We start from the raw sequence: 26,194 nt of genomic DNA, 5'->3' as shown, positions 1-26,194 counted from the left end.
GCACAAAGATGGCAGAGAAAATGTTTGATGAATGTTGTAACAGTTCTCACCAGCCCACTCCCGGTAGCGGCCCCCCATTCTCTTCTAGAGAGCCCTCCCATCCTCGTTCTCACTCATGTGCTCCATGTAAGAATTGACTCCCTCCCTGGCTCCAGACCTGACATGTGGCCCAGACCTAGCCAAGCAAAACATCCCTTTCTCCTGACCACAGTGACTGGCTCCGGAATGGCCAAGTGACCATCCCAAACCAAGGAAACAGATGAGACAGAGAGAAGTGAGGATAAAGGCAAATGCTTTCATTCTAGGCTGCAAGTGGTAAGGGAGAGGTCTAATCCTGATGACATGGCTTAAGCTCCTGGATCCAGCTGTCTGAAAGCCATTTATGTCACTGGAGTCTAGAGTCATCTAAGCATATTAATCCCATATCTTGCCTAAGGCAACTGGAGTTGGGTTATCCATTACTTGCATCCAAAAGAGCCCTGACAGACAAAGAAACGAATGAATGAATTTACCTGAAAACTGTACCACAGGGAAGGATTCTGCTCAAGGACTCGGGATCTTGCCATTCACTCTCTGACACGGAGCAAACTGCCTACTTTCTTTGGACTTCAGTTTAGAACTCTGATATCATTCACTTATACACATGTTTATTGGCATTTATTGTGCTGTACACTGCGCTAGGTGTTGGGTCTACTGCGGTAACAAAGCCCTCATGGTCCCTGTTCTCATGAAAATGGAAATGAAGTTCAATTCTAGAAAAGTAAAGTTCATTTGGGTGCACCTATTTTTATCACTGTAAAATCTGTGGTCCAAGTCTCTCGCTCTTGAAACAGGTAGCTGCTAGTATTCCTTTAACTCCTTATCTGCTAATATTATAGGGCAACTGGTGGAGGGGAAATAAATAGGGCCTAGTATAATGAGGGGTGGGAGTATCACAGGCTTTGCTTCCTTCCCAGTACTCAAGGCCAATCAGAAATAATGCTTATGAGCCTAATTACACACTGCACTGAGCTAGAGGATGAAACAACAGCCTGGCATGGGCCTGGGTCCAATCCTCCGGGACCTTTAGCTCTAAGAATAGCCAACATGCTACCAAGTACATTTTTTCTGGCCTCTGGCAAAGAGACTTTTCTGAGTCAAATATGCTCATCAGTGTTCCCAAGAATCAGGCTTAGAAATGGATTTTAAGCTGCATCTCTTTCAATTCTCGTTACAAGGAACTAAGAATGCCAACTGCAGTTGGGTTTTCACTTTTGAAGGGAATTCACAGCTTGGGTTGAATGGCAGAATGTCAGATACAAGCCCAGTAGGTAAATTTAGCAGGTCCTAAATAACCCGAGTCCTATTCCACCTTCTGTTATTCAATTTATTCATCCATGTAACAAATCTGTGTCAAGTGCCCACTCTGCACTGGGCACCATCATAGGACAGCCGCTGGCTCATAAGAGAGCAGCTCAAGATGAAACAGATCCAGAGGCAAATTCTCAACACAACCCCCCTCCCGTATACCAGGCCCACACACCTGGCTAAGCCCAGCCAGATGTTACTAAACCAGCCGCCACTAATAAATCAGCTAATGTGCTCTATTCTAAATATAGCATGCGTTCTTGCCTGTTCTATTTATTATTACTGCATTTAAAAAATGACCTCAAAACTTAGTGGTTTGGTACTTAACGCCCTATACACTTAAAAATGATTAAAATGGTAAATGTTATGAGATATCCTACCTAATAAAATAGTAATATGCAAATTGACCACACCTTCGCTACGCCTAAGCCACGCCCACCAGTCAAAGCCACACCCATCAGCCAATCAGGGCGAGTATGCAAATTACCCAACGAAGATGGTGGTTAATTTGCATATGCTGAGGGAGGGAGGAGTGAAGACTGAAGACAACTTAGAAGGAAGAGGGAGGAAAAGCAGAAAGCAAGGTGGCTGCCAGAGGGAAAGCCCGGGCAGGGCGGAGCAGGGCAGGTGGCAGCAGCGCGTGGTTGCAGGCGCGGCGGCCGCAACGGCGGCGGCAGTGCATGCGGCCCGCAGCGGCCGCTTGCAGGATTCTTCCTGCAAATGGGCTACTAGTATATATATAACCATAATAAAAAAATATGGAAGGATAAAAAAAAAATGGTTGGAAACAACCACTTGACTGAACTCACAGATTCTGGGTGGGGGTCAGAACATTTGGGCAGGGCACAATGGGGTTGGTTCATTTCTGCTCCACAGTGTCTGGGCCTCAGGAAAACACAAAGGCTGGTGTGAATTGGTGTCTGGGCACTGCAGTCATCTGAAAGCACGTTCATTTACATGTCTGGGTTGACTCAACATCCAGGATTGTCTATTGGAGCACTCACATGTGGCCCCTCCACATGGCTTGGCTTCCTCACAGCATAGCGGCCTCACGGTAGTCAAACTTTTTATACAGCATCTCAGAGCTCCAAATATGAGTGTGTAAGGAAAACAAAACAGGGGCCAGGGGAGCAAAACCTGCATCCCATTTATCACCTGACATTGGAAGTGTCACTTTTGTCCAACTCTATTGGTCAAATTAGTCATAAGCCTACCTAGATTCAAGGTCAGGGGGTGGGTCGAATTAGACTCTATATTTTGATGGGGAAGTATCAGGATCACATTGTGAAGATATTGTTGTAGCCTTTTCTGAAAAATGCAATCTGCCTACCACCTTTCTAAATGGGCCCCAAGCAAAGAAACCACAAAATCAGTGTAGAGAAACAGAGCATGGGAAGAGGCCCTAATAAACATAACCTTCTTTACAGAGAATTAGCAATGCGCTCCTGAGATTATGGCTCCTCAGGCTGGCAGGGTACCAGGCGCATTAGACTGAGGGTAGAGTTGATGTTTAGTTGTAGTTCTCTCAGTTCCTGTGTGTGGGGATCAAGCCACACCCCTGGCATGTTGCCCCGCCTGGAAATCAAATGGCGACCTCCTGGTTCATAGGTCAACTACGCTCAACCACTGAGCCATGCTGGCAGAGCAGAGGTAATTCTTGATCATGTTCCATCAGTGTTGTGAGAACCAAATAAAATACTGTATGTGAAGACAAATTTCTTGCAAAGATGTCCACACATTGACCACCCCCAGGTGGACAGCCCTCTTTGACAATACAACTGGGAAAGACCATATCCGGCCAGGTTGTTGTTGCCACCACGCTTTCCCCATAGTAACCACTCTCCTGTTTTTGCTTGTCTGTCTGAGGTAGGAGACAGCTGGAGCCCAGAGAGGGCAAATGACCCGGACAGGGTTGCACAGACCAAGAGATCAAAACCCAGATCTTTCTGGGATGCTAAGACTTTCCATTCTAGTCCTTGAGCCACTGACATTTTTAATAGATGACTCTGACTTCAGCTGAGAAGCAGGACAGATTACAGCCAGCATCTGGAGTCACCGTACCTGGTTTAGATCCTAGCTACACTAGCAATTAATGTGTCCCCGTGTTAAAATGGCAGTAAGACTTCTCACACTGGAGTAAGAAGTAACCAAGTTAACATAAGGCATTTAGCCCCCGCCCGTGTGGCTCAGTTAGTTGGAGTTGTGGGTTGGATCCGGTTGGGACAAGTCGTATGGGAGGCCACCAATCGATGTTTCTCTCTCTCATTGATATTTTTCTCTCTTCCTTCCTCTCTCTCTAAAAACAATGCATGTCCTCAGGTGAGGATTAAAAAAAATAATAATAGAATAAAAATTTTAAGTGAAAATAAACACATAAGGCACTTGAAACAGTACCTCGCACATTACAAGCACTCTGCGTTTGCTGCTGCTAAAGCACTCCTGCACACATACTATATACTAGGTGCTAAATGTTGTAAGGTGAAAACGTAGCATCCAAGAATGAAATGAAATGTAACGACAAAAGTATCTCCTTGAAATGACAAATTCATTTTGGATAGAGTTTAAAAAAAAAAAAAGGACACTCCCACAAACTTCTATCACCTAAGTTTATGGAACTCCAGGCAAAATAAATGTTGGTGGGCCCTGGCCGGGTTTGGCTCAGTGGATAGAGCGTCGGCCTGTGGACTCAAGGGTCCCAGGTTCCATTCTGGTCAGGGGCATGTACCTTGGTTGCGGGCACATCCCCAGTGGGAGGTGTGCAAGAGGCAGCTGATGGATGTTTCTAACTCTCTTTCTCTCTGTAAAAAAATATATTTAAAAAAATAATAAATAAAATAAATAAATAAATTTAGGTGCCGCTGACTCCTAAAGTTCCAATTTCACTGCTTGCCTCCTGAAGCCGGCAGACACAACCACAGGCGGGACGGTGCTGCAAAGCCCGCTCACGCCACCCCAAAGCAGCAAACCCACCCCACGTGGGACCCTCGCCCGGCTGCTTCCGCTTCCAGCCCAAGCCCCGCCCCTTTCCCATTCGGCGGCTCCCAATGACGTCATGAGCGGGCGCCGCCGCCGCCGGAAGCAGTTCTGCGCCTGCGCTCCTCGGGGGGCGGCTTCCCGGAGCTGGTCCCGGAGCGCGCGGGCCAGAGGGTGACGAGGGCCCCGGTCCCGCCGGCACCGCGTCTCCCCGTGAGGTGTCCTGAGCTGGGGACCATGAACCGCAGCCGCCAGGTGACGTGCGTGGCCTGGGTCCGCTGCGGCGTGGCCAAGGAGACGCCGGACAAGGTGAGGCCTCATTCAGGTAGGGGGGCTACCTCTGCGGCATCCTCGTGTCGCTGGGGAACCTGGACCGGGACGCGCGGCCCTGGTCTCGCTGTTGAGACGGGGCGGGGTGAGGTCGGTTTGGGCCTGGTGGTCGTGACTAGGGCTGCGGCTCCGAGGACCTGGGAGTCTGGGACTGCGGCTCCCCACGGTCTCCTCCCCCCAGGTAAGATTCGCGCACACCTGGGCCTCCTGGGCTGGAAGGGGCAGGAGGTTCCTCCGAGTCGGAAATCGCCCCTTCCCCAAAGCCTCGTTGACAGCACCACAGCTTCAGCCACACCCCAATTGAGGGTAACGGGGATGGGGCGCACATGGGGAACTCCACCTTCCACTCCTGTGCCCGCGTTCGGAGGAGTCCACGGGGGGAAGCTGTGGTATGGAAAAGCTGGTGTGGAGACTACAGTCCTGAGGCTGGGAGGTAAGTCAGGGATTTCTTGCAGAAATTCGAGTGAGATGAAGAGGCAGCGGGGATGAGAGGCAGACGTGGCACAGGAAGGGAAACGCTGCAGGAGTGAGAGACGGGCCTGCGGCAGGGGTGAAGATTGCTTACGTTATTAAACGGGTCATTACCAGGTGCTTTCTGCGTGCCAGGCGTTGCTCGGGGTCCTGGAATAGGCATGAACAAAACAAAAAGTCCTTGCTTGCATGGAGCTGACATGTGTGTGTATAATATGTAAATGGGAATAAGTGCAGTGAAAGAAGGGAGGCAAGGAAATGGGGGGAGGGAGTTGGTTTGAACGTAATTGGGCCAGTGATGACAGAAAAGTAATAGAAATGTAAATGGTCGGGGCGTGAAATTAACAGTAATGAGAGATTGTAATAGCCTCAATGGATGTAAATTCCTCAGGGCACAGACTGTTTGTTTTATTCACCAGTTTCTCTGGTGTTTGGCTTACAGTAGGCAGTCAATGCATATATAAAAAATAGGGACAGGAAATTATCTCATTAAAAATTATTGAGGGACCCCTGGCCAGATTGCTTAGCTGGCGATTGCAGGTTTGATCCCCGGTCAGGAGACACACAAGAATCAACCAGTGAATGCACAAATAAGTGGAACAACAACAACAAATCAGTGTTTCTCTCTCCCTCCCTCTCTCTCTTTCTCTAATTCATAAATTTAAAAATAATTGAAGGAACTAACAGTTGTTATTAAAAGGGGACATAACCCTTTCAGATATTTGAAGTCAGTGATTTCCAAACATGCCTGCACATTCTAATCACTTGGGGAGCTTCAGAAAATACTGTGCCCTACTACCAAGTTTTGTGACTTAATTGGTCTGGAGGGTAGCCTGAATGTATTAAAAGATCCTCACCTGTTTCTAATGTGAAGGCAGGTTTGGGGATCTTGAAGAGTTTCTAGAAAGAAGAGATTGAATTTATTCTACAAAATACCAGGAAGGAAAACTCAGACCTTTCAGAGAAATTAGAAAAATAAGTATTGTTTCATTAAAGTTGAGAACCTTTCATTTCTGGAGCTATCCAGCGGTGGAGCGGCACCCCTCAGGAGGATTTCCATATTAGTAGAGGTGTTTTGGTATAAACTGGGTGATTCATTCATTCATCATCTGTCATCAAGCATCCCTGCAGGGGGCTGAGCACTGAACTGTGTGCTTAAGCGCACAGTGACAAGTCAGTGTCTGTCTTCCAGAAGCTTACAGTGGCAGTGTGGGGGTGCTGTAAAAGGTACTGGAGCATTGGAGGAATGGCAGTTTTGAAGCAGAGAATGACTTCTGTTTTGAACAGGATATCCAAGTGGAGAGTGTTACAGGCAATTGGGAAAGTGGAACTGACGTTTAGAGCTAGAGAAGGGAAAGTTTAGAGTAATCAGTTCATAGGTGGTAGTTTAGTCTTGCGAATTCATGAGCTTTGCAAGGAACTTACAGCATGATGAGTGAGTACGTGTGGGTGATAACAGAAAAGAGCAGAGGACCAAGGCAAGAGTGGTTTATTTAGGACTACCCACAGGGAAAACGGGGAGAAGTGGCCAAGGAGTCAGCGTAATGAGAAGAAAATGAGGTGGGCTACCGTAGAAGTCAGTTTATACAAGTCAGTCTTGTTTAGAAAGTCTGGAGCAGTGGTCGGCAAACTGCGGCTCTTTGGCTCCTTGAGTGTGGCTCTTCCACAAAATACCACGTGCGGGCGGGCACGTACAGTGCGATTGAAACTTTGTGGCCCATGCGCAGAAGTCAGTTTTCGGCTCTCAAAAGAAATTTCAATCGTTGTACTGTTGATATTTGGCTCTGTTGACTGAGTTTGCCGACCACTGGTCTGGGGAGAGAGTAGACTGAATGTGGCTTTTAAACAGCTTCAGGTGGGAAGGGATCTTAATTTTAAGAACCTGTGAAAACTCCAGTTACGTTAATTTACATTCTAGATTGATGTTTGATTCTTGATGTCTCTTAAAGTTATATTTTACATTAGTTTGCAAATTTCTTTTTAATTCAAAGACTTACAATGTTTCTTAACTATATCAAAATGAAATGTTTGCTCTCTTGTAGGTAGAGCTTAGTAAAGAAGAAGTAAAACGTCTTATTGCTGAAGCAAAGGAAAAGTTACAGTAAGTTTAGGCATGTTGATGTTTGTAGTAAAGTCCAGATGAATGTAAATCTTAAGTAACGATGACAAGGTGGTCTTGTTATTGAAGGTGCCATTTGGGTGATTCCTTTTTTCACTGCCATAGAGAAGAAGGTGGCAGCGATGAAGAGGAGACGGGGGAGCCCTCAGAAGATGGCATGCAGAGTGCACGTACCCAGGCACGGCCCAGGGAGCCCCTGGAGGATGGCGACCCAGAGGATGATAGGGCCCTGGAGGATGATGAGCTGGCCGAGTATGAGCTAGATCGCTATGACGAGGAAGGCGACCCAGGTTAGATTCCACTCACTGATACTGGTATTTAATCGCAAACTCAGTGCGTTAGATCAGCGATTTTCAACCTTTCTCATCTCGTGGTACACGTAAACTAATTACTAAAATTCTGCAGCGCACCAAAAAATACATTTGTTGCTGATCTGACAAAAATATAGGTGTAATTTTGATTTATTCACATCAGATGGCTATCATTGTGTTGGCTCTTGTCATTTTTTTATTTGACAATCTAAGGGAAAAGAGGTCAGTGCCCCTGACTAAATAGTCAGATATTGCATGTTTTTTTAAAAATTCTTGCAGCGTATCCATGTGCCGAGGCACACCAGTTGAAAATTACTGCATTTGATCATGCTTCTAGTGTTCCAGAGCTATACTCTGAGATTTTGTTGTTTTTTATGTCAGTCACATAATCTGGCTCAATACTTAGGAAGACAGCATGTTTCCTAAATTAGTTTAGAAATTAAGCTCTAACTCACTAATCTCAGATCTAAAAAAAAAAAAAATACTATTGTATATTTTATTTTATTGCAACTAGTGGGTATAATCACCTGTAACATATTTTTCTTTGTCTGCAATAAGAGAGGAATTATTAACTCCATTTTACAGAATAGAAAACTGAGGCTTACGAAGATGAAATAACTTTGCCAGTGTCACACAGCTGGTGAATATTAGTGCTATTATATGTCTCTGAAGCCTTCATTCTTTTTAGTACAGATGCTCCTCAACCTACCATAGGGCTATGTCCTGATAAAGCCATAAGTTGAAAATATTTTAATTTGAAAAGGCATTTAATACACCAATCAAACATTGCAGCTTAGCCTCGCTGGTTTCCAGTGAATGCTTTTGCACCATCAGAAAGTTGAAATATTGAGTCAAACCATCTGAAGTCGGGGACCAACTGTTTACCTCAGTAGGTGCAGAGGGTAGTTTTTCCATTGGATCCTGGGTTGTTACTATGCTGCGAGGACAGTGTGGGAATACAGAGAGAGGAAGAGAGCCCAAGCCAAGGAGACGCATTCACAAATGCTCCTTACATTCTCCACACCCTGCAGGTCATTGCCTTCATCTTTCTCATTCAGTAGAAATTCCTGTGTCTGTTGCCTATCAGAAGTTTAAGACTTATTAGTGCTACCTCCTTAAAGTAGTTTCCCCTGACAATTAAGAGTATCTTCCTTGCCCTAACTGGTTTGGCTCAGTGGATAGAGCGTAGGCCTGCGGACTCAAGGGCCCAGGTTCGATTCCAGTCAAGGGCATGTACCTTGGTTGCGGGCACATCCAGTAGGGGGTGTGCAGGAGGCAGCTAATTGATGTTTCTCTCTCATCAATGTTTCTAACTCTCTCTCACTCCCTTCCTCTCTGTAAAAAATCAATAAAAATATATTTTTAAAAAATTTTTAAAAAAAGAGTATCTTCCTTGAGTTTTATGTTACTTGGGGTCAATTCTATGTCACCTTTGCAGATATGCCATGAAAGAATTCCATTTTGAGGTAAGGTTAGTGAAAAAAGGCATATAATAACCCCTCTTTCTGATTCATAAGGCAAATTGCCATATCAGAAGATCTGAGAAATCTTGCAATAAAGAAACCCATTTAACTTTGGGAAAACCATCATTTTTCAATTCTGTTTGACCAGGAAACAAACTTACTCTGTGTTGATGCCAGTGTTTTAAGGTAATTGCATTTCTAGGGCCTCAAGGCCGCCTCTCAGCAACACTCTTGAATAATGATTACAAAGAGCGAGCTAGAGGATCTGAGCAGAATTCAGATCTCTCCTGAGGGAATTTCACATTTTGATGTAATTCTTTTATTCGAAGATTATGAATTCCAAGGTCAAATATAAATGGCTTTTAAATTCCTGTTTTTATTATCCGCTATTTCCTTTCCCATCTGTGGATGATCCAGAGTTAGTTATGAAACAGACAGTGGAATCTAAGTCTAAAGATAGGATGCCTTAGAAAAAATGCTTTTGTGACTGTTTTATTCATTTCAGTTTATGAATTCTTACAGATACTGAAACTCTTGGTGAATCTCTCTTGGGTCTTACAGTCTATGGGAGTAATGATCAAGATCCGTATGTTACTCTGAAAGATACGGTAAATATTTACATGGCTTTTCTAATTATGCTCCTTGAGGTTTGAAAAACCTCACTGAATATCTGCTTCTGGTCAATGACTTTTTTCTCCCCACTTAGGAGCAATATGAACGTGACGATTTCTTGATTAAGCCCAGTGACAATCTCATAGTTTGTGGCAGAGCTGAACAGGACCAGTGCAATTTAGAGGTACACGGTAAGTGAAATGCCGCCCTTACCAAATGGTTCTAGTCTATTTTAGGGATGTCCAAATATTATCCATAATACTGTTGTGAATGGTTGGGCGTCAGAGCCTGCCTTCTCTCATTAACGTTTGTTACGTGGTTAAATTCTACACAGTCCACAGATTTCCTGGTTGTTTGCCTGGCTGTGGTCTATGTCACTTTGGTACCCGACTTTATTTAAGGAAATAGGTCTCCTGGAAGGTTCTAACAAGGGTTTTTAATCTTTCATTTAAACATTTTGGTTAGTTATCCCCCATTGGAGAAAACCTGGATGTAAAACTACACTGAAACACAAGGGGAAAATATAATCCCATCACCCACAGGTAACTTGTTCACCTGGCTTTTTATTCTGGTCTCCTTCCTGGCTGCTGTTTCTTTGTATGGCAAAGCGTATACTCAACAGACAGGTTTTTATCCTGCTTTTTTTTTTCCAGAGTCATTTCAAATAATGCCCATTTTGTGATACATTTTATTTTCTTCATAAAAATCCTGTACAGAAATCTACATTTCCCTTTAGGAACCAGAACATCTTGGTCACATTCCCAGTTCAGGGAATGCTTGTGTCTAAGCCAGAGATGTCTCCTGTGACTCTGAAGTAGGCAGTGATTTGAATTTTTCTTTTTCATTTGAATTTTTAAATCACAAATTCTAATGTTGATATTTATTAATCAACAGGCATTAATTGAGTAGTTTCCTTGCCCTTTTGTTTCTCTGCACACGCCCTCAGACAGGTCCATCCCTGCCCAGATACTCGCCGTCCCCACTGTGTTCTAGTTATCTGTCTTAAATTTTGAAGCTTCAATGAGATTGTTAGGCTAAGCACTGTTGCACAGTTTGAAAATTAAGACCTTTAAATTTAATGTTTATTGGCATCTTCCAGGTTACTTTGTCATTTATTCTATTATGTTGAATTTCTGTAACACTTCACAATCTTTAAGGCTGCCTACAGGAAGTCTATTGAATAGGCTATTTTTAGCCCACGGCCCATTGCGATCTATCTATATATGTAAAAGCCTAAGCGACTGAACAAATGGTTGACCGGTCGCTATAACATGCACTGACCACCAGGGGACAGATGCTTAACACACAGGATCAGGCTCCCTCCTGTCTGGATCAGGCCTGCAGGGATCGGGCTTCCTCCTGTTGGGATTGGGCTCCCTCCTGTCTGGATTGGGCCTGCAGGGATCGGGCTTCCTCCTGTTGGGATTGGGCTCCCTCCTGTCTGGATTGGGCCTGCAGGGATTGGGCTTCCTCCTGTCTGGATCAGGCCTGCAGGGATCGGGCTTCCTCCTGTCTGGATCGGGCCTGCAGGGATTGGGCTCCCTCCTGTCTGGATCGGGCCTGCAGGGATCGGGCTTCCTCCTGTTGGGATTGGGCTCCCTCCTTCCTGGATTGGGCCTGCAGGGATTGGGCTCCCTCCTGTCTGGATTGGGCCTGCAGGGATTGGGCTCCCTCCTGTCTGGATCAGGCCTGCAGGGATCAGGCTTCCTCCTGTCTGGATCGGGCCTGCAGGGATTGGGCTCCCTCCTGTCTGGATCGGGCCTGCAGGGATCGGGCCAAAACCGGCTATCTGACATCCCCTGAGGGGTCCTGGATTGTGAGAAGGTGCAGGCCAGGCAGAGGGACCCTACTGGTGCACAAATCCATGCACCAGGCCTCTAGTTTATAAAATAAAAAGAGCTTTAAATTGCAGATATTTCAATATGAAGTTATTCTAATTATCTTCCAACTTCTTAATGTATTTCATGCGAAAACCACATTGGTGAAATTTTTAATTTTAAACAACTTAAACTTGCAGTTTGTCTTCACTGATTTTTATACATTCTCATGTGAACTTATTGTGGTCATTCCTTTTTATTTAGTGAGTATCAGAGAGGAGTTGAGAACTTAAAGTAAAGCAATTGTATTCCTACTTCGTTCTATATTTTATTTAGATTTAGTGTGAAGCCCCAAATTATCCAGCAATCTCTATTCAAGAATATTTGCAAAATTGCATTCTAAAGCCTATCTGAATGTTGATCTGATATGATTAAAATTAGGAGATAGTTTTAAAGCATCGTCATCTTTTTATTTAAAATGTAGGCTGAATACATTGACCAAAGCTGAGGTTCTCATAGGTCTACAAGCTAGTCGTTTGAACATGCGTTCTCATCCTGAGTGATAAGATAGAGCAGTACGTGGAATCGGCTGATCCAGACCTGTCCCAGAAGCAGAGGTCTGAGGAATTAAAATCTTAGGTTACAGTGTTAACAACTCTTCTAACAAAAAAATAAAAAAGCATGTTTTGGGGAAATTTCTGACTATTTGGGCTCTAGTTTATCAGTGTTTTTAAAAGACTTCTTAGTCATTGAGTTTAACAGTGTTTTTTTCTCTTAATGAAGGAGTTAAGCCTTATAGTTGCCATATTCCCAAAAAGTGTTCTCAGGAGTTTTATTTACATTGTTGGTCATCATAAACTTTTTTTCAATATTAATGAAGTAATTTTGCCAAGCATTTAGATTTCTAAATGAGTTATTTCTCTTCAGTCCTGTTTTTTATTTGTTCTTCTCCACTGATAACCAGATAGACCTTTAAAAGATAAAATAATCATTACAGTCATACTCTGCTTAATGAGGGGATAAATTCTGTGAAATGCGTAACTAGGCAATTTTGTCCTTGTGCAAACATTACAGAGTGCATTTCTAACCTAGATGTTATAGCCTACCACATACCTGGGCTACCTGGGATAGCCTATTGCTCCTAGGCTGCAGGTAACATGTACAACATATTACTGAACAAAACAACATGAAATTAAGTCAAGCACAGGAGGAAATGATGCAGTTGAGCTATATGAGGCTGCTGCCAGATTAACCAGCATACTGTGGATTTTTTTTAATAAGTAGAGAGAGTACACGCTGACCTAGTAAGTATAGTAAGTATAGTAACCAGTAATGTAATTGTTTATTATCATTATCAAGTACTATGTATTGTACATAATGCACGTGTTGTACTTTCATATGATTCACAGTGCAGATTTGTTTACACCAGCATGACCACAGACATGTAACACATTGCACTGCAATGTTATGACAGCTACGATGTCACTAGGTGATAGGAATTTCTCAGTTTCATCATAATCTTAGGGGACTGCTGTCAAGTATGTGGTTTATTGTTGGCTGAAACGTTGTTCTGCAGTGCATGACTGTGCTCCTTATGGAGACCTCATGAGTGATTATTTTCTGTAATGGGTGAACCAGAAGATAGGACCATTTCAGCCGTGAGCATGCAGATGGTATATTCAGGCAGATGTCAATTCTCTGTCAGTGTTCTTGGCCCCAGCTGGGGCACACCAGGTGATGGCAATCTATTAGACATGCGGATATTTTACCTAGCAGTAACAACTTGGGCATCTCCTTTAATGTCAACCAATATGTCTCCTTTTATGCATGTGGCACCTGCAGGTTTAATAGGGAGAGTCTGTTCTTTTGAGTGGGATGTGATTTCTTATTCTGATACAATAAAGTTTCTTTTCCAATCTTTGCAGTTTATAATCAAGAAGAAGATTCTTTTTATGTACACCATGATATACTGCTGTCTGCATACCCTCTGAGTGTGGAATGGCTGAATTTTGATCCTAGCCCAGACGATTCTACTGGTAATTAGAAAACTTACGATTGCACAGTGGTTCCTAGTCCTGTGTGTTTTTCCTAGCCACATAAGTTAGGTATTCTGTATGAATGTTTGCAGAATTAATTGATGTTTTATGAAGTTAACATTATTTTATGAAGTTGTAGTTACATAATTCTTAAACCACAATCATGTAATTGTTTTGGGTCTGTATGTCTCTACATTTCAGACAGGCAGAAGAACAGGGCCTGAAAGCATTTTGGGCTGCAGAACTGTATGATGGTCTCATAAAACCCAGTATAGCCCTAGCCCGTTTGGCTCAGTAGATAGAGCCTTGGCCTGTGGACCAAAGGCTCCCGGGTTCGATTCCGGTCAAGGCCATGTACCTTGGTTGCAAGCTCCTCCCTGGCCTGGGCCTGGTCAGGGCTCATGCAGGAGGCAACCAATCGATGTGTTTCTTTCACATCAATGTTTCTCTCTGTCTTTTCCTCTCTCTCCCACTCTCCCTAAAAAGCAATGGAAAAGTATCTTCGAGTGAGGATTAACAACAACAAAAAAACCCAGTATAAAATGGCATATGTGTTTGATGTTATCAGCTAGAGTTCAGGGGCAAGGCCCTTTTCAGAAAACACCAAATAAGACCAAAGTAAAAAGAGACTAAGGTTCTCATGTTAGTCTTTTTAGCCAAAGCTTCACACTACTGGTTGCCCTGTCCTATTTGTTCTTAACCAGGGTAAAGTCTGATTCTCATAACCTTACATCTCATTTACAAAGCTATTCACATTCCTGATCTGGTCAGATCCTTATCCTCACAACATCCCATGAAGGTTGGAAGGGGTTTTATTGTTATTAGCTAAGTGAGGACCTGGAGCTAAGAGACGGAGACCTTGTTGCTGAGCCCTTTTGACCCAAGAACCTAGCAGCACAGAATTGGCATCATCCGCGAGCTGGTTAGAAATGCAGAGGTGGGGCCCCACCCAAGACCTCCTGAATAGAATCTGCATTTTACTACATGCAGGTGATGTAAATGCAAATAAAGTTAGAGCAACTGCTCTCAGCCATTGCTCAATTACTCTATGTTGTGTATTTTGTTAGGAGTAATTTTCTTTTCCTGCCTTTGACTTGTCCTTAACCAAATACCTACTGATCACATCCTACAAGGCTCTGGTGCCAGAAAGAACTCACTTTTAAGTCATAATTAATTTCCTCCTGTAGGAAATTATATTGCTGTGGGAAACATGACCCCCGTTATTGAAGTGTGGGACCTGGATATAGTGGACTCTTTAGAGCCAGTCTTCACACTTGGAAGTAAGCTGTCAAAAAAGAAGAAAAAGAAAGGAAAGAAGGTAAGCAAGTTAACAGATATTTAAACTAATGACAAACTTAAGTTTACTGGGGCTAGGGCAAGGAGGGACAAGATCCTACTCTTTTTTTAATTAGACACTCTTGGTGAAACAGGCCAGGTAGTTATAAAGTTACATTAGTTTCTAGTTTCAAAAAGCTCATCAAAAGAAAAATTGGTATCTACATAAAACCTGTTAACACCTTATTCATGATTTCCTTTATAGTAATGATTCACACTAATATGCTAGTTTTGAACTTTAAAAAATTTCCATTTAGCCTTCAGTATGTTGAATTCCAAATATCCTTGTATTAATTCCTGTAGCTTTTACTCTGTTAAGTTTTGGGGAGGGGAGCTGGTCTTTGTAGAATTACATCATGTATATTAAGAACTACTGTAGTTTCTCCTCTAAAGACTCTTTATCATGGCTCTATAAAGTAACAGGGAGACAAGGTGCTTCCTTTTCTCAGTCTTCAGGTTTCCTTAAGATCAGGACAATAATTTAAGATTTAAAGAATTTTTCAAATGAGTTTTATTTGGGGGAGACTTTGATACAAAAGTAATTAATAATTACAGAGTTCCTCCGCAGAGGGGCATACTGATGCTGTCCTGGACCTTTCTTGGAATAAGCTGATCAGGTAAACAGACTTACCATTCTGAGGGCTGTCTTTTCACTTTCTAGATGATGTCATTTGCAGCACAAAGTTTTGCATGTTCATGATGTCCAATTTATTTCTTTTGGTGTTTACACTTTTGGTGTCATATCTAAGAAACCATTGCTTAACCCAAGGTCACGAAGATTTGTACCTATTTTTTTTTTAGAGCTTTATACTTTTGGCTATTGATTTAGGTCTGTGATCTGTTTTCAGTTACTTTTTGTGTATAGTATGAGATAGGGGTCTAATGTCATTTAAAAAAAATATATATATACACACACACACACACACACACAAGCGACCGTTTGACCGGTAGCTATGACATGCACTGACCACCAGGGGGCAGACGCTCTGGTAGGTTAGCTTGCTGCTGGGGTCTGGGTGAGACCAGCTGGACACACCCTGGAGCCCTCCTGCGGGCCCTCCCTGGCCCCGATTGTGCACCGGTGGGGTCCTGGATTGTGAGAGGACACAGGCCAGGCTGAGGGACCCACAGTGCATGATCGGGGCCTCGTGTGTGTGTGTGTGTGTGTGTGTGTGTGTGTGTGTATTTTTTTATTGTTATTGATTTCAGAGAGGAAGGGAGAGGGAAGAGAGAGAAACATCAATGATGCGAGAGAATCATTGATTGGCTGCCTCCTGCACGCACCCAACTGGGGATCAAGCCCACAACTTGGGCATGTGCCCTTGACTGGAATCGAACTCAGGACCCTTCAGTCCACAGGCCGACGCCCTATCCACTGAGCCAAACCAGCTAGCCCCTAATGTCATTTTTTTTAAATTGATCTTGGAGGGAGAAAGGAAGGGAGAGAGAGAAACATCAATTTGTTGTTACTCTTATGCATTCATTGGCTGATTTCTTGTATGTGCCTTGACTGGGTATCAAACCTGCATCATTGACATATCAGGATGCTCTAGCCAACTGAGCTACTGGACCAGAGCTCTAGCATCATTCTTTTGCAAGCGGCTATCCCTTTGTTGAAAATACTGTTCTTTTCCCCATTGAACAATGGATAACATTAGCACCCTTGACCATAAATTATGGTTTATTTCTAGACTCTTCATTCTACTGTTAATCCGATGCCAGCACCACATTGTTGTGATTAATGTAGCTTTTCAGTCAGTTTTGAAATCAGAATCTGATTTTATTCAACTTTGCTCTTTTTAAGATTATTTTGGATCCCTAGTATTTCCAAATAAAGTTTAAATCCAGCTTTTGTCAGTTTTCTGCAAAAATGGCCCTAACCGGTTTGGCTCAGTGGATAGAGCATCGGCCTGCAGACTGAAGGGTCCCAGGTTCGAATCCGGTCAAGGGCATGTACCTTGGTTGCGGGCACATCCCCAGTAGGGTGTGTAGGAGGCAGTTGAATCGATGTTTCTCTCTCATTGATGTTCTAACTCTCTATCCCTCCCTCTCCATTCCTCTCTGTAAAAAATGAATAAAATATATATATTTTTTAAAAATTCAGCTGGGATTTTTAAAGGGATTGGTTTAATCTGTAGGTCAATCTGTAGATGGCAGACATATTTCTGTTTTAACAACATTGTCTTCCAATCCATGAACATGAAATATCTTTCTGTTAATTTAGATATTCTTTCTTAGAATTATCTTTTATAGTTTTAAATACGTATGCCTTGAATTTCTTTTATTAAATTTATTCCTAATTATTTTCTTCTTTTTGATGCTATTGTAAATGAAATCCTTACACTTAATGCTCTTGATCTTTAAAAGATTACATGACTTGTTTCCTCCCTTTCTCAGAAACGTGCTGGCAAGTGGGTCAGCTGACAACACTGTGATTCTGTGGGATATGTCCTTGGGGAAACCAGCAGCTAGCCTTGCTGTGCACACAGACAAGGTACGATGATTTAGTGGGTCAAAGGGATTCTTAAGAATCTGAGACAAATATTGGCTACAAATAATCCCAAATATTTACAAGTGGCTTTTTGTGAATCAGAGTGCTTTGACATGCTATCTCAGTGGATCTTCCCAAAGGCCTGTGTGATAGTTATAGTTTCCCATCTCAGATGCAACTAACGGATGCCGGAAGGTGAAGTGACTAGGAACATTCATGCTTTGTAACATGTTGGCAGAGACTCCTAAAATGCACACTGGGGGCCCCCACAGCATGTAGAGTTGCCCAGATGTTTGACCACACTCCTTTTTCTCCTGAATATATGTTAACACTTGAAGGACATATATATTAAGCCAAACGCAAGTTGGGGAATGCTGTATTATGTCTTAAGTGTCAACCTTTATTTGGAAAGTGTTTTGTCCTTTTGATCTTGCAGTACATTTATGTTCCTTTAAATAGGGCTAAATTTCAGGAGAAATATATAAAAACACTGCCAAATTGATTCTCACCAAGTATTAGGCAGTTTTACCAAAACCAAACAAGCAGATTTATTCATTTATGCTTTTTCCCATGTAGGTCCAGACGCTACAGTTTCACCCATTTGAAGCACAGACTCTGATTTCTGGATCATATGATAAGTAAGAAAGCATTGCATTTCAGGAGTTATCACTACTGTTTTTATCCCCATGACCTAACTCAGAAAGCATCACTGATGCTCAGAGAGAAAGCCCTGCTGAGGCACCTGTGTGTTTAAATTATTAGTGATACTTACCTGTCCTTTTCTATTTTAGTAATTTCAGTCTGCAAGGGGATGTGGTGTGTCATGTTAATGTAGTTCCTTACTAGCAACTACTTTGATTTTTAGAGGGTTTATGAGTTAGCCATTGCTGTGAAACCCGCCATCCCAAAATTCAGTGACGTGAAACAATAACCATTTATTTCATATGCCTCTGCAAGACTGAGCTAATCTATTCTGTATTCAGTGGTAGCTCTGCTCATCGTTGTTTATTTATGGGCCATGGAGACTTGGCTCTCCCCGTGTTTCATCTCCTGGGACCAGCAGGCTAGGTTATGGTGAGGTCAAAAGCTCAAGCAGAGATGTCAAGGCCTCTTGAGACTTAGGCTCACAACTAGTACACTTATGTCTTAGTCTCTTGGCCAAAACAGATCACGTGGAGTGAGAAATGAACTCTGCCTTTATGGAAAGAATTCCCACGTCACTGACAGAGGGCATGGCTGTAGGGAGAGGTGAAGAATTGGGCCCACTAGTCTACTGCAGGGTCTGGAGATGGGGAGGATAGTTCGTAGAAACAGAAACTCAGTCTTCATTTTCATTCCGTGTCCTTTGAAGAGTGATATGTTTACATTTTTTAGTTGGGATTCATGCAAAGTTAGAAAAGTATCCATAGTTTCCCCCCAACGAAGTAACCTTCTTGTACAGAGTAAGTGCAACTAGAACGGGTGATCTGGCTCTGAGCATGACTGGGGAAGGGAAATTAGCAACTGCCCTGGTCTTTCAGAAATACAGATAATTCATCTTGTAAGCAGAGTATTTGACCTGGAAAAGGTCATGGTCACTGACATCCAGAGCCACCAGTTCCTTAAAGTGACAGAGTCCACCAATCAGTGAAAATCAACTCATCTTTTCTACTTTATTTTGGAACCTCAAAGCAGGCTTTAAATAATTGGATCCTGACTTCACAGTGTTTAATTACCATGTCATTAATAAAACGTATAGAACTGGAACTCTGAAAACCCTACCTTTGCCTTTATGTGTGCAGGTCAGTGGCTTTGTATGATTGCCGAAGTCCAGATGAAAGCCATCGAATGTGGCGATTCAGCGGGCAAATTGAGAGAGTGACTTGGAATCATTTTTCACCTTGTCATTTCTTGGTAAGATTTTGCATATTACTGTTTTGCTTACCCTGGTTACTAATACTTATTTCTGTAATTCTATTATAGAGAGACTCTCTGAAAAGCTTTTCTGTATTAATGTGATTTGGAGAGAGAATAATGAACCAGCCACAGAAAAATTGTAAATGTAAATAATTTTGCTAATTTCCAACCATTCCAAAGTATGCCAAGTTTTATTTTGATCATTTTATTGTATTTTTAAAAAATATTTAACATGGTTAAGTCTTTTAATGACTATAGCACTGTCTCCCAGATAGGAAAAAGTATAAGATGTTTCTGTAAATACCCTCAATGTCTGTAGGATGACAGTTTTCTATGTAGCATCCAAAGATTCCATTGACACTTCAATCCATGGGAAGATGAAATCCCAGCTTTCATCCAGAAGGGAAGAGTAATTAAAGAATTATACACCCATATATTTCCTAATTTTCCTAACATAAATATGTAGGGCTTTGTAAATGAGGGAAAGAGTTCTTTATAAAACAGTGTTCTTAAAATATGTGGACAGTTTTTAATAAGGTTCCTGAAATAATAGAGCTCCCAGCTGAGCTACCCTAAGCTGGATCAGGAGTGAAGTCCCAGTTGTATTTGAGTTGTATATTAGTTGTCAACAGTCAAGCACACGCATTGCTTAGGTTATTTGCTAGCAAATGGTCATCGGTCCTCAAATCACAAACATTTAAGGAAATGGGAAGTGATCAGAATCAAATGGGTTAGTCTCAAAGGATGAGACCTCCTTCCCTTGTTTTTATCCCCATCCACAGCCCAGTCTTTGAGACTACATCAGTTATCCTTTCTCTCTTTTCTCTACTGGCTGTTGGTCTTGGCTCAAGTCTCTCTCTCCCCCATCCTTGACTAGGTCTGTTTCTGAATTCCGTTGTTTCTTCTCCCTAACATGAAAGTGTAACAACCCACTGTAATCTGCCTTTTATTTTTAATAACATTTTTATTGATTTCAGAGAGGAAGGGAGAGAGAAACATCAATGAGAGAATCATTGACTGGCTGCCTCTTGCACATTCCCCACTGGGGATCGAGCACACAAGCCGGGCATGTGTCCTTGACCATAATCAAATCTGAGACCCTTCAGTCTGTAGGCCGATGCTCTATCCACTGAGCCACACCAGATAGGGCTGTAATCTGCCTTTCAGTCCTTATATGATTGACTCTCCCCACCAAAATATTGACAGCATTCATCATGCCTTTCTTCAGAAGCCCTATTTCCTTGGCTTTCCTGACATTCTTTATTATTCCCTCTTCCCTCTTGCTTCTTCTATGAGCTCCTCCCCACCCTGTACTTTAACTGACCATACTTCCCATGCCTCTGCCCTCAACAAACTGATCTTTATTATAATTTTCCATCATCATTTATCCCCTCTATGCCCTCTTCCACCTCCTTCCCCACCCCCAACACTCTGGTCTTTTAATTCTACATTCCAAGGGTGTGTCCCGTTCTCATGAATTTGACTACCACCTCTGTGCTTTCACCTTTCTAACCCTAGTCCATACCACTCCCATAGGTTCCCACTTGTACCCAACTGTGTAATGAACGTATCAGCTGAATTAGTCTATATATGAGCAAACTCATCTACAAGTAAATTCTTTCTGTCCACATTAATTTTTAATAAGCCCCTCAGGTGAGTCAGGTATGTGGCTGACTTGCACTATAATTTACACTGTTTACCCATTGTTAAATTTTGTCATATAGCATGGTCTTGCCCATCTTTTACTCTTTCCAGGCCAGTACAGATGACGGCTTTGTATATAATTTGGATGCACGTTCAGATAAGCCAATTTTTACACTTAATGCACACAATGATGAAATCTCTGGTGAGCAAAAATAATTATTTAATTTCTGTTAAATTATGATGAAATCTGTACCTCAAAGTCATTAGAGTCTGTGAACTAATCTTCCTTTAGGTCTTGATCTCAGCAGTCAAATCAAGGGTTGTCTTGTGACTGCATCAGCAGACAAATACGTGAAGATCTGGGACGTATTAGGAGACAGGCCAAGTCTGGTTCACTCCAGGGACATGAAAATGGTAAGGCTGTTTTCTGTTTCTGACCTGAATTGTCATTCTCCAGGAACCATTGCATTAAATATGGATTTATTGGGGAAGTTGATTTTGAGCTTAGCCAAATTTGGTGAGATTTATGATGTAGGATAGTTTAAGGTGAAATCAAGACTATTTCTTACCCTAAAATAAATACTGTCCCAGGAAATCTTAAACCTTTATGGCACCATAGTGATCAGTTTATCACTTCTTTGCATAACTAGTCTGACTACACTAAAATTGATTACTATGTAGTGGCAAAAGAATTAGAAATAATGAATTCATTCATTCAGCAAATATTTATTGCATACTTACTGTGTGCCATGCACTGAGTTATACAAATTAAGTTGCAGACACAGAACACTGTAACTGTTTAAAAGTGAATATATGTGTGTGTAAATATTTGTGGAAAGGCAGATAACAGAAGCAATTTTTATAGTACCATCCATGCTTATATTTAAATGTTTTAAGTGCTTGAATGAGTATTTTTAAATCTAGAAGACCCTATCCCAAAACATGAACAGTGATCATTCTTACCGAGTGGTTTTTATACTTTTTGTTGTTGTTTTCTATGATACACGTGTTATCAGTAACAAAAAATGTAACAAATTTAAAAATTAGAAAATGACTTAGTAGTGACCACTGGTATCACCATCATTCCTTAAAAAAGAATTAAAAGTGCTTAGCAGATTAGATTTAATAGGAAATGGGTAATAGAATGATAATGGAAGTGAGAGACCTGAGTGGTCATCCCCAGCACACACATCCTCACAGAATGTCCATCATGCTGAACTTGTCTGGCTTCCTAGTACAATCTTCTTTCCAACTTGACTGACTCACTCTCTTCTCCCCAGGGAGTTCTCTTCTGTTCTGCCTGTTGCCCTGATTTGCCATTTATTTATGCCTTTGGAGGTCAGAAAGAAGGGCTTCGGGTCTGGGATATAAGCACAGTGTCTTCAGGTAAGAATCTTAATTTCCTGCCTTTTCTGAATGAGTTCTGTAAATAAGTAGCAAAGTTATATCCTGTGGTCACCCTGCAGTATAGTCTTCTTAGGAATAGGATTAAATGTAATTGAGAAATGTTTATGTTCACAAATAATTTTGTCTTTAGACTTTGAAATGTAGGCCATTTAAAAATACCCATTATCTTTAATCTACAATCTTTATACGCCAAAACTTAAATTTTAAATTTGAAAGATCTCAATGGGAAAACTGGGAGGAAATGTAGCATGGCCTCAAAGAATGACCCTCCCAGGATGAATAAATCTGCTCTGCTCAAGGGGCCCCTCCCTTCCTGGGGGCCTGGCTGCTTACTTACTACTTTGAGGTAGTCTGGTTTGTCCTATAACATGGAGCCCCACTATCTAACTCCTGAATCTTCCCTCCATAGAGAAAAAGGGTTCTATGTATAAATGATACAGAGATAGATGAAGGAAGAAAAATAGGAAACTCTCAGAAGTAGAACGATGGAAGAATAGAGTCACTGTTATAAGCGTGGGACATTTGTTATCACAGTGGATTAGATAAATCCAGGGCAAGGCAAGAAAACATTTTTTTAAAGTAGTCATTTAAAAACATGATTACCCTCATTCAGAGCATTAAGTTGAATTTCTGAGTTGGTTACTTACTTTCCCGTTTACTAAGTAGTAAATATATTTTCATAAACAAAATTTCTACCTTGGGTAGAAAAACTTATTGCTCATTTTAGTCTCTTTTTATATTAGAATATTTTAGTTTTCTGATCTAGTAATTGCTTAACTCTTTGTGTTCTAGTCAATGAAGCATTTGGAAGGCGAGAGAGGCTTGCTCTTGGTAATACAAGAAATTCGTCCATTAATGGCCCTTTTGGAAGCAGGAGCTCAGACACACCAATGGAGTCTTAATGAGGATCGTGCAATTTCCTGTTTTGTTTACCTTAACTCAGTTTTAGAAGCTGACCTAGAAACGTTCCATGTGCAGTGAGAGAAGCAAAATTGATTTCCAACTACCTGACATTCCTCTAGTGGTAGCTAAACAAGGCTGCTCTGTGTGCTTGCCGTTCCAATCTGCAGTGTATAAAAGATTTCCTTAGGAAGGGTAATAAAAAAGGTTTTAAAAAAAATGATTCCTTAAATATGCCATCTGTCACAGGTAATCTAAGTTTGTAAAGTAGCTAGTAATTTACAGTATTTTGCTCTTTTTAAAAATTATATGATCTTAATAGATGGGTAACCCAGGCCAGGAAGAGTTGTGGTTTGGCCAACATTGCACAGTAGGCCACGAACCGAGGAGGAGTGCACTTTCCAAACTGACTGTTCTCCAGTTAATGCTCATGACTTAGAAGTGTTCTCAAAGAAGAGAGACATCATATAATGATAAAGGTTCAATCCAGCAAGAGGATATAACATTCATAAATTTTATGCACCCCAACATAGGAGCAGAGAAATACAGTAATAGTAGGGGCCTTTAATATTCCACTTTCACCAATGGCTAGAACCTTCCGAGAGAAAAATCAATACACAATGTCCTTAAACAACTTGTTAGACCCAGTAGACTTGACATTACAGAACATTCCATCCAAAAAAAGCAGAATACAGATTCTTAAGCACACATGGAAAATTCTACAGGACAGATGTTACATCACAAAATGTGTCTCAATAAATTTTTAGTTTTTCTTTTTCCCCTCCAGTAATCACTGTTGCCTATCTATGAGGGTTTTTTTTTTTTAATACCTTCACCTTTTTCACCTGGCCCCCCACCCATCTCCCCTCTAACACCTGTCACTCTTAGTAAAGATTGAAATCCTATCAAAATATTTTCCAACCACAATATCATGAAACTAGAAAATTACAAGAAAGCTGAAAAATTCACAACTATATGGAGATTAAACATGTACCAAACAACCATTGGGTCAAGAAAGAAAAGAAAAATAGAGACTAAAAAGACCAATGAAACCAAGAGCTGGGTTTTTGAAAATATAACATTGACCAATCTTTAGACCCAGAAGACTCAAAAATAGAAAAGTAATACCACAGAAATACAAAAGATCATAAAAGACTATGAACAAATTACATCCCAACAAGTTGGACAACCTAGAAAAAATTTTCAATAGATTGATTACTACTAAATATCTCCCAACAAAAGTGTAGGACCATATGTCTTCACTGGTTAATTCTACCAAACATTTAAATAAGAACCAACACCAATCCTCAAACACTTCTGAAAAAAATAGAAGAGGTGGGAATACTTGCAACTCATGAGGCCAGCATTATTACCCCAAATTGTGGCAAAATCAGAAAAGGACACCACAAGAAAATTAAGGCCAATATACCTAATGAACATAAATGTATAAATCCTCAATGAAATATTAGCAATCAAAAATGTTTAAAGGGATCATAAACTATGATCAAGGGGGATTTATTCCAGGGATGCAAGGATGGTTCAACATCTTAAAGACTCCACCAAAAACCTGTTAGGACTAAAACAAATTTACTAGTTTCAGGATACAAAGTCTTATAGAAATCTATTGCATTTCTATACAATAATGAATTACCAGAGGAATTTAAAACAACCCCATTTATAATTGCACCAAATAAAATACCTAAGAATAAAGTTAACCAATGAGGTGAAAGACCTGTACAATGAAAACTATTAGACATTGATTTAAAAAGACAAAAACAAAGAGATTACATACTCATGGGTTGGGAGAATTAATATTGTTAAATGTCGTAATTCATCTCACTAGCAGTAGCTAGATTCTCACTACCTTGAAACCCAGCCAGGGTAAGGTAACTAACTGAGATAACTAGATCAAATGACAGAATTTCAAGCTAGTTTAAGCAAAAGGAATTTATAAAGCAGTGTAGACAGTTCATAGAATCACTAAAGAAGGCTTGAAATGGAATCCTGGCTGAATTCTAGGAATGACTCCCAATCCTATACCACAGAAGTGAGCTTGCAATGTATAGCTGCTGCTATGATCAGGAAGCTACCTGCCACATCAGAAAACATCAGCCACAGCCATCAGCTCCAAAATGACATCACCCTTATATCCAAGCCTGCATAATAAATGGAAGCCCCAGGCCCTGTTTGTCTCCCCACATAACATTTCTGAATCAAACTCTCACCCAGGGACATCAGAGCAGAGGAACGTTGGTTTTGTTTGGAATCTTAGCTCTAAAGGAGTCTGGGAAGTGGTTTTTAACTTTCCAGACTCTACAGCACAGGAAAGCATGATTAAAAGGGACTGGCACTCTCAGGTAGCTTCTTTGTATAATTCCTGTTAATATATACATATAGACAACAAGACCAGACAACAGGCTTTTTCACTAGACAAGATGTTTTAGAGATATTTCCATGTAGCATAGATTACCTTGTCCTTTTTGACAGCACTGTATTTTTTTAATATAGATGTGCCATAAGTCACCATTTTCTTCTGGAGGACACTTAGGTTTTTTCCATCTTCAGGTTAAAACCACATCCTTACCACACCTGCAAGAAAGGAGTACCCCCCCCCTTTTTTTTTTAAATATTTCTGGACTTGAAATTAGATTTCCTGGTCACAAGCCATTGTTTTTCTTTATGTGTGTCCCTACTCCACCCCCTTAAAATCTAACGTCTTTGTTTCCAGAGACAGTATATGCTCAATGAATGGATCATCCTGCTTTTCCCTTGCCATGAAACACTATTTGCGTTTTGGGAATTTCAGATGCTAAGGAGCCTGGTATACTTTCTTCCAGTTACTGCATTATCTGGTTCAGGCATCTTGAAAAAGTCCGTAGCAGAATATTATGTCATCTCACACTTTTGAATAATTCTTTTTTCATAGACAAGTGCCAGTTGTCCAATTAAGAACAAGGGCCCCCATAAAGGGGTTTTCTGCTTATAAAAGTGCATTTCACAACCTCAGTGCAAATGTGCAACTACTATAGGTAGCAGTGTGGT

General features: G+C 41.4%; 1 protein-coding gene across 2 annotated transcripts; it reads left to right on the top strand.

Annotated features, from left to right (window-relative positions):
• The first annotated feature begins 4,419 nt into the window (after nt 1-4,419).
• Nucleotides 4,420-26,044, top strand: PWP1 (PWP1 homolog, endonuclein). Of its 2 annotated transcripts, none has more exons than XM_079775843.1 (15): nt 4,420-4,629; nt 7,164-7,222; nt 7,346-7,530; nt 9,537-9,622; nt 9,721-9,817; nt 13,369-13,479; nt 14,667-14,797; nt 15,370-15,431; nt 17,212-17,308; nt 17,882-17,943; nt 19,087-19,198; nt 20,957-21,047; nt 21,138-21,259; nt 22,126-22,231; nt 23,045-26,042. In XM_079775843.1, the coding sequence occupies exons 1-15, from the start codon at nt 4,558-4,560 to the stop codon at nt 23,152-23,154; spliced, it is 1,503 nt and encodes a 500-aa protein (XP_079631969.1). In that variant the 5' UTR covers nt 4,420-4,557; the 3' UTR covers nt 23,155-26,042. The 2 variants fall into 2 exon arrangements, with proteins under 2 accessions (XP_079631969.1, XP_079631970.1); XM_079775844.1 differs by lacking the exon at nt 4,420-4,629 and adding an exon at nt 4,662-5,083 and having other exon boundaries at nt 23,045-26,044.
• Nucleotides 26,045-26,194: the final 150 nt, after the last annotated feature.

Source organism: Cnephaeus nilssonii (assembly GCF_951640355.1).
Source record: "Cnephaeus nilssonii genome assembly, chromosome: 6".
Classification (NCBI taxonomy): domain Eukaryota; kingdom Metazoa; phylum Chordata; class Mammalia; order Chiroptera; family Vespertilionidae; genus Cnephaeus; species Cnephaeus nilssonii.
The sequence above is the reverse complement of the archived record's forward strand: the minus strand, read 5'-3'. Positions and strand labels throughout refer to the sequence as shown.

Bases quoted from the DNA above. Each gene is read 5' to 3' on its own strand.
- PWP1 (XM_079775843.1), top strand. From the start codon at position 4,558: ATGAACCGCAGCCGCCAGGTGACGTGCGTGGCCTGGGTCCGCTGCGGC. The intron at 17,309-17,881 runs GTACGATGATTT...TTTCCCATGTAG, and splicing joins TTGCTGTGCACACAGACAAG to GTCCAGACGCTACAGTTTCA. The intron at 22,232-23,044 runs GTAAGAATCTTA...TTTGTGTTCTAG, and splicing joins TATAAGCACAGTGTCTTCAG to TCAATGAAGCATTTGGAAGG.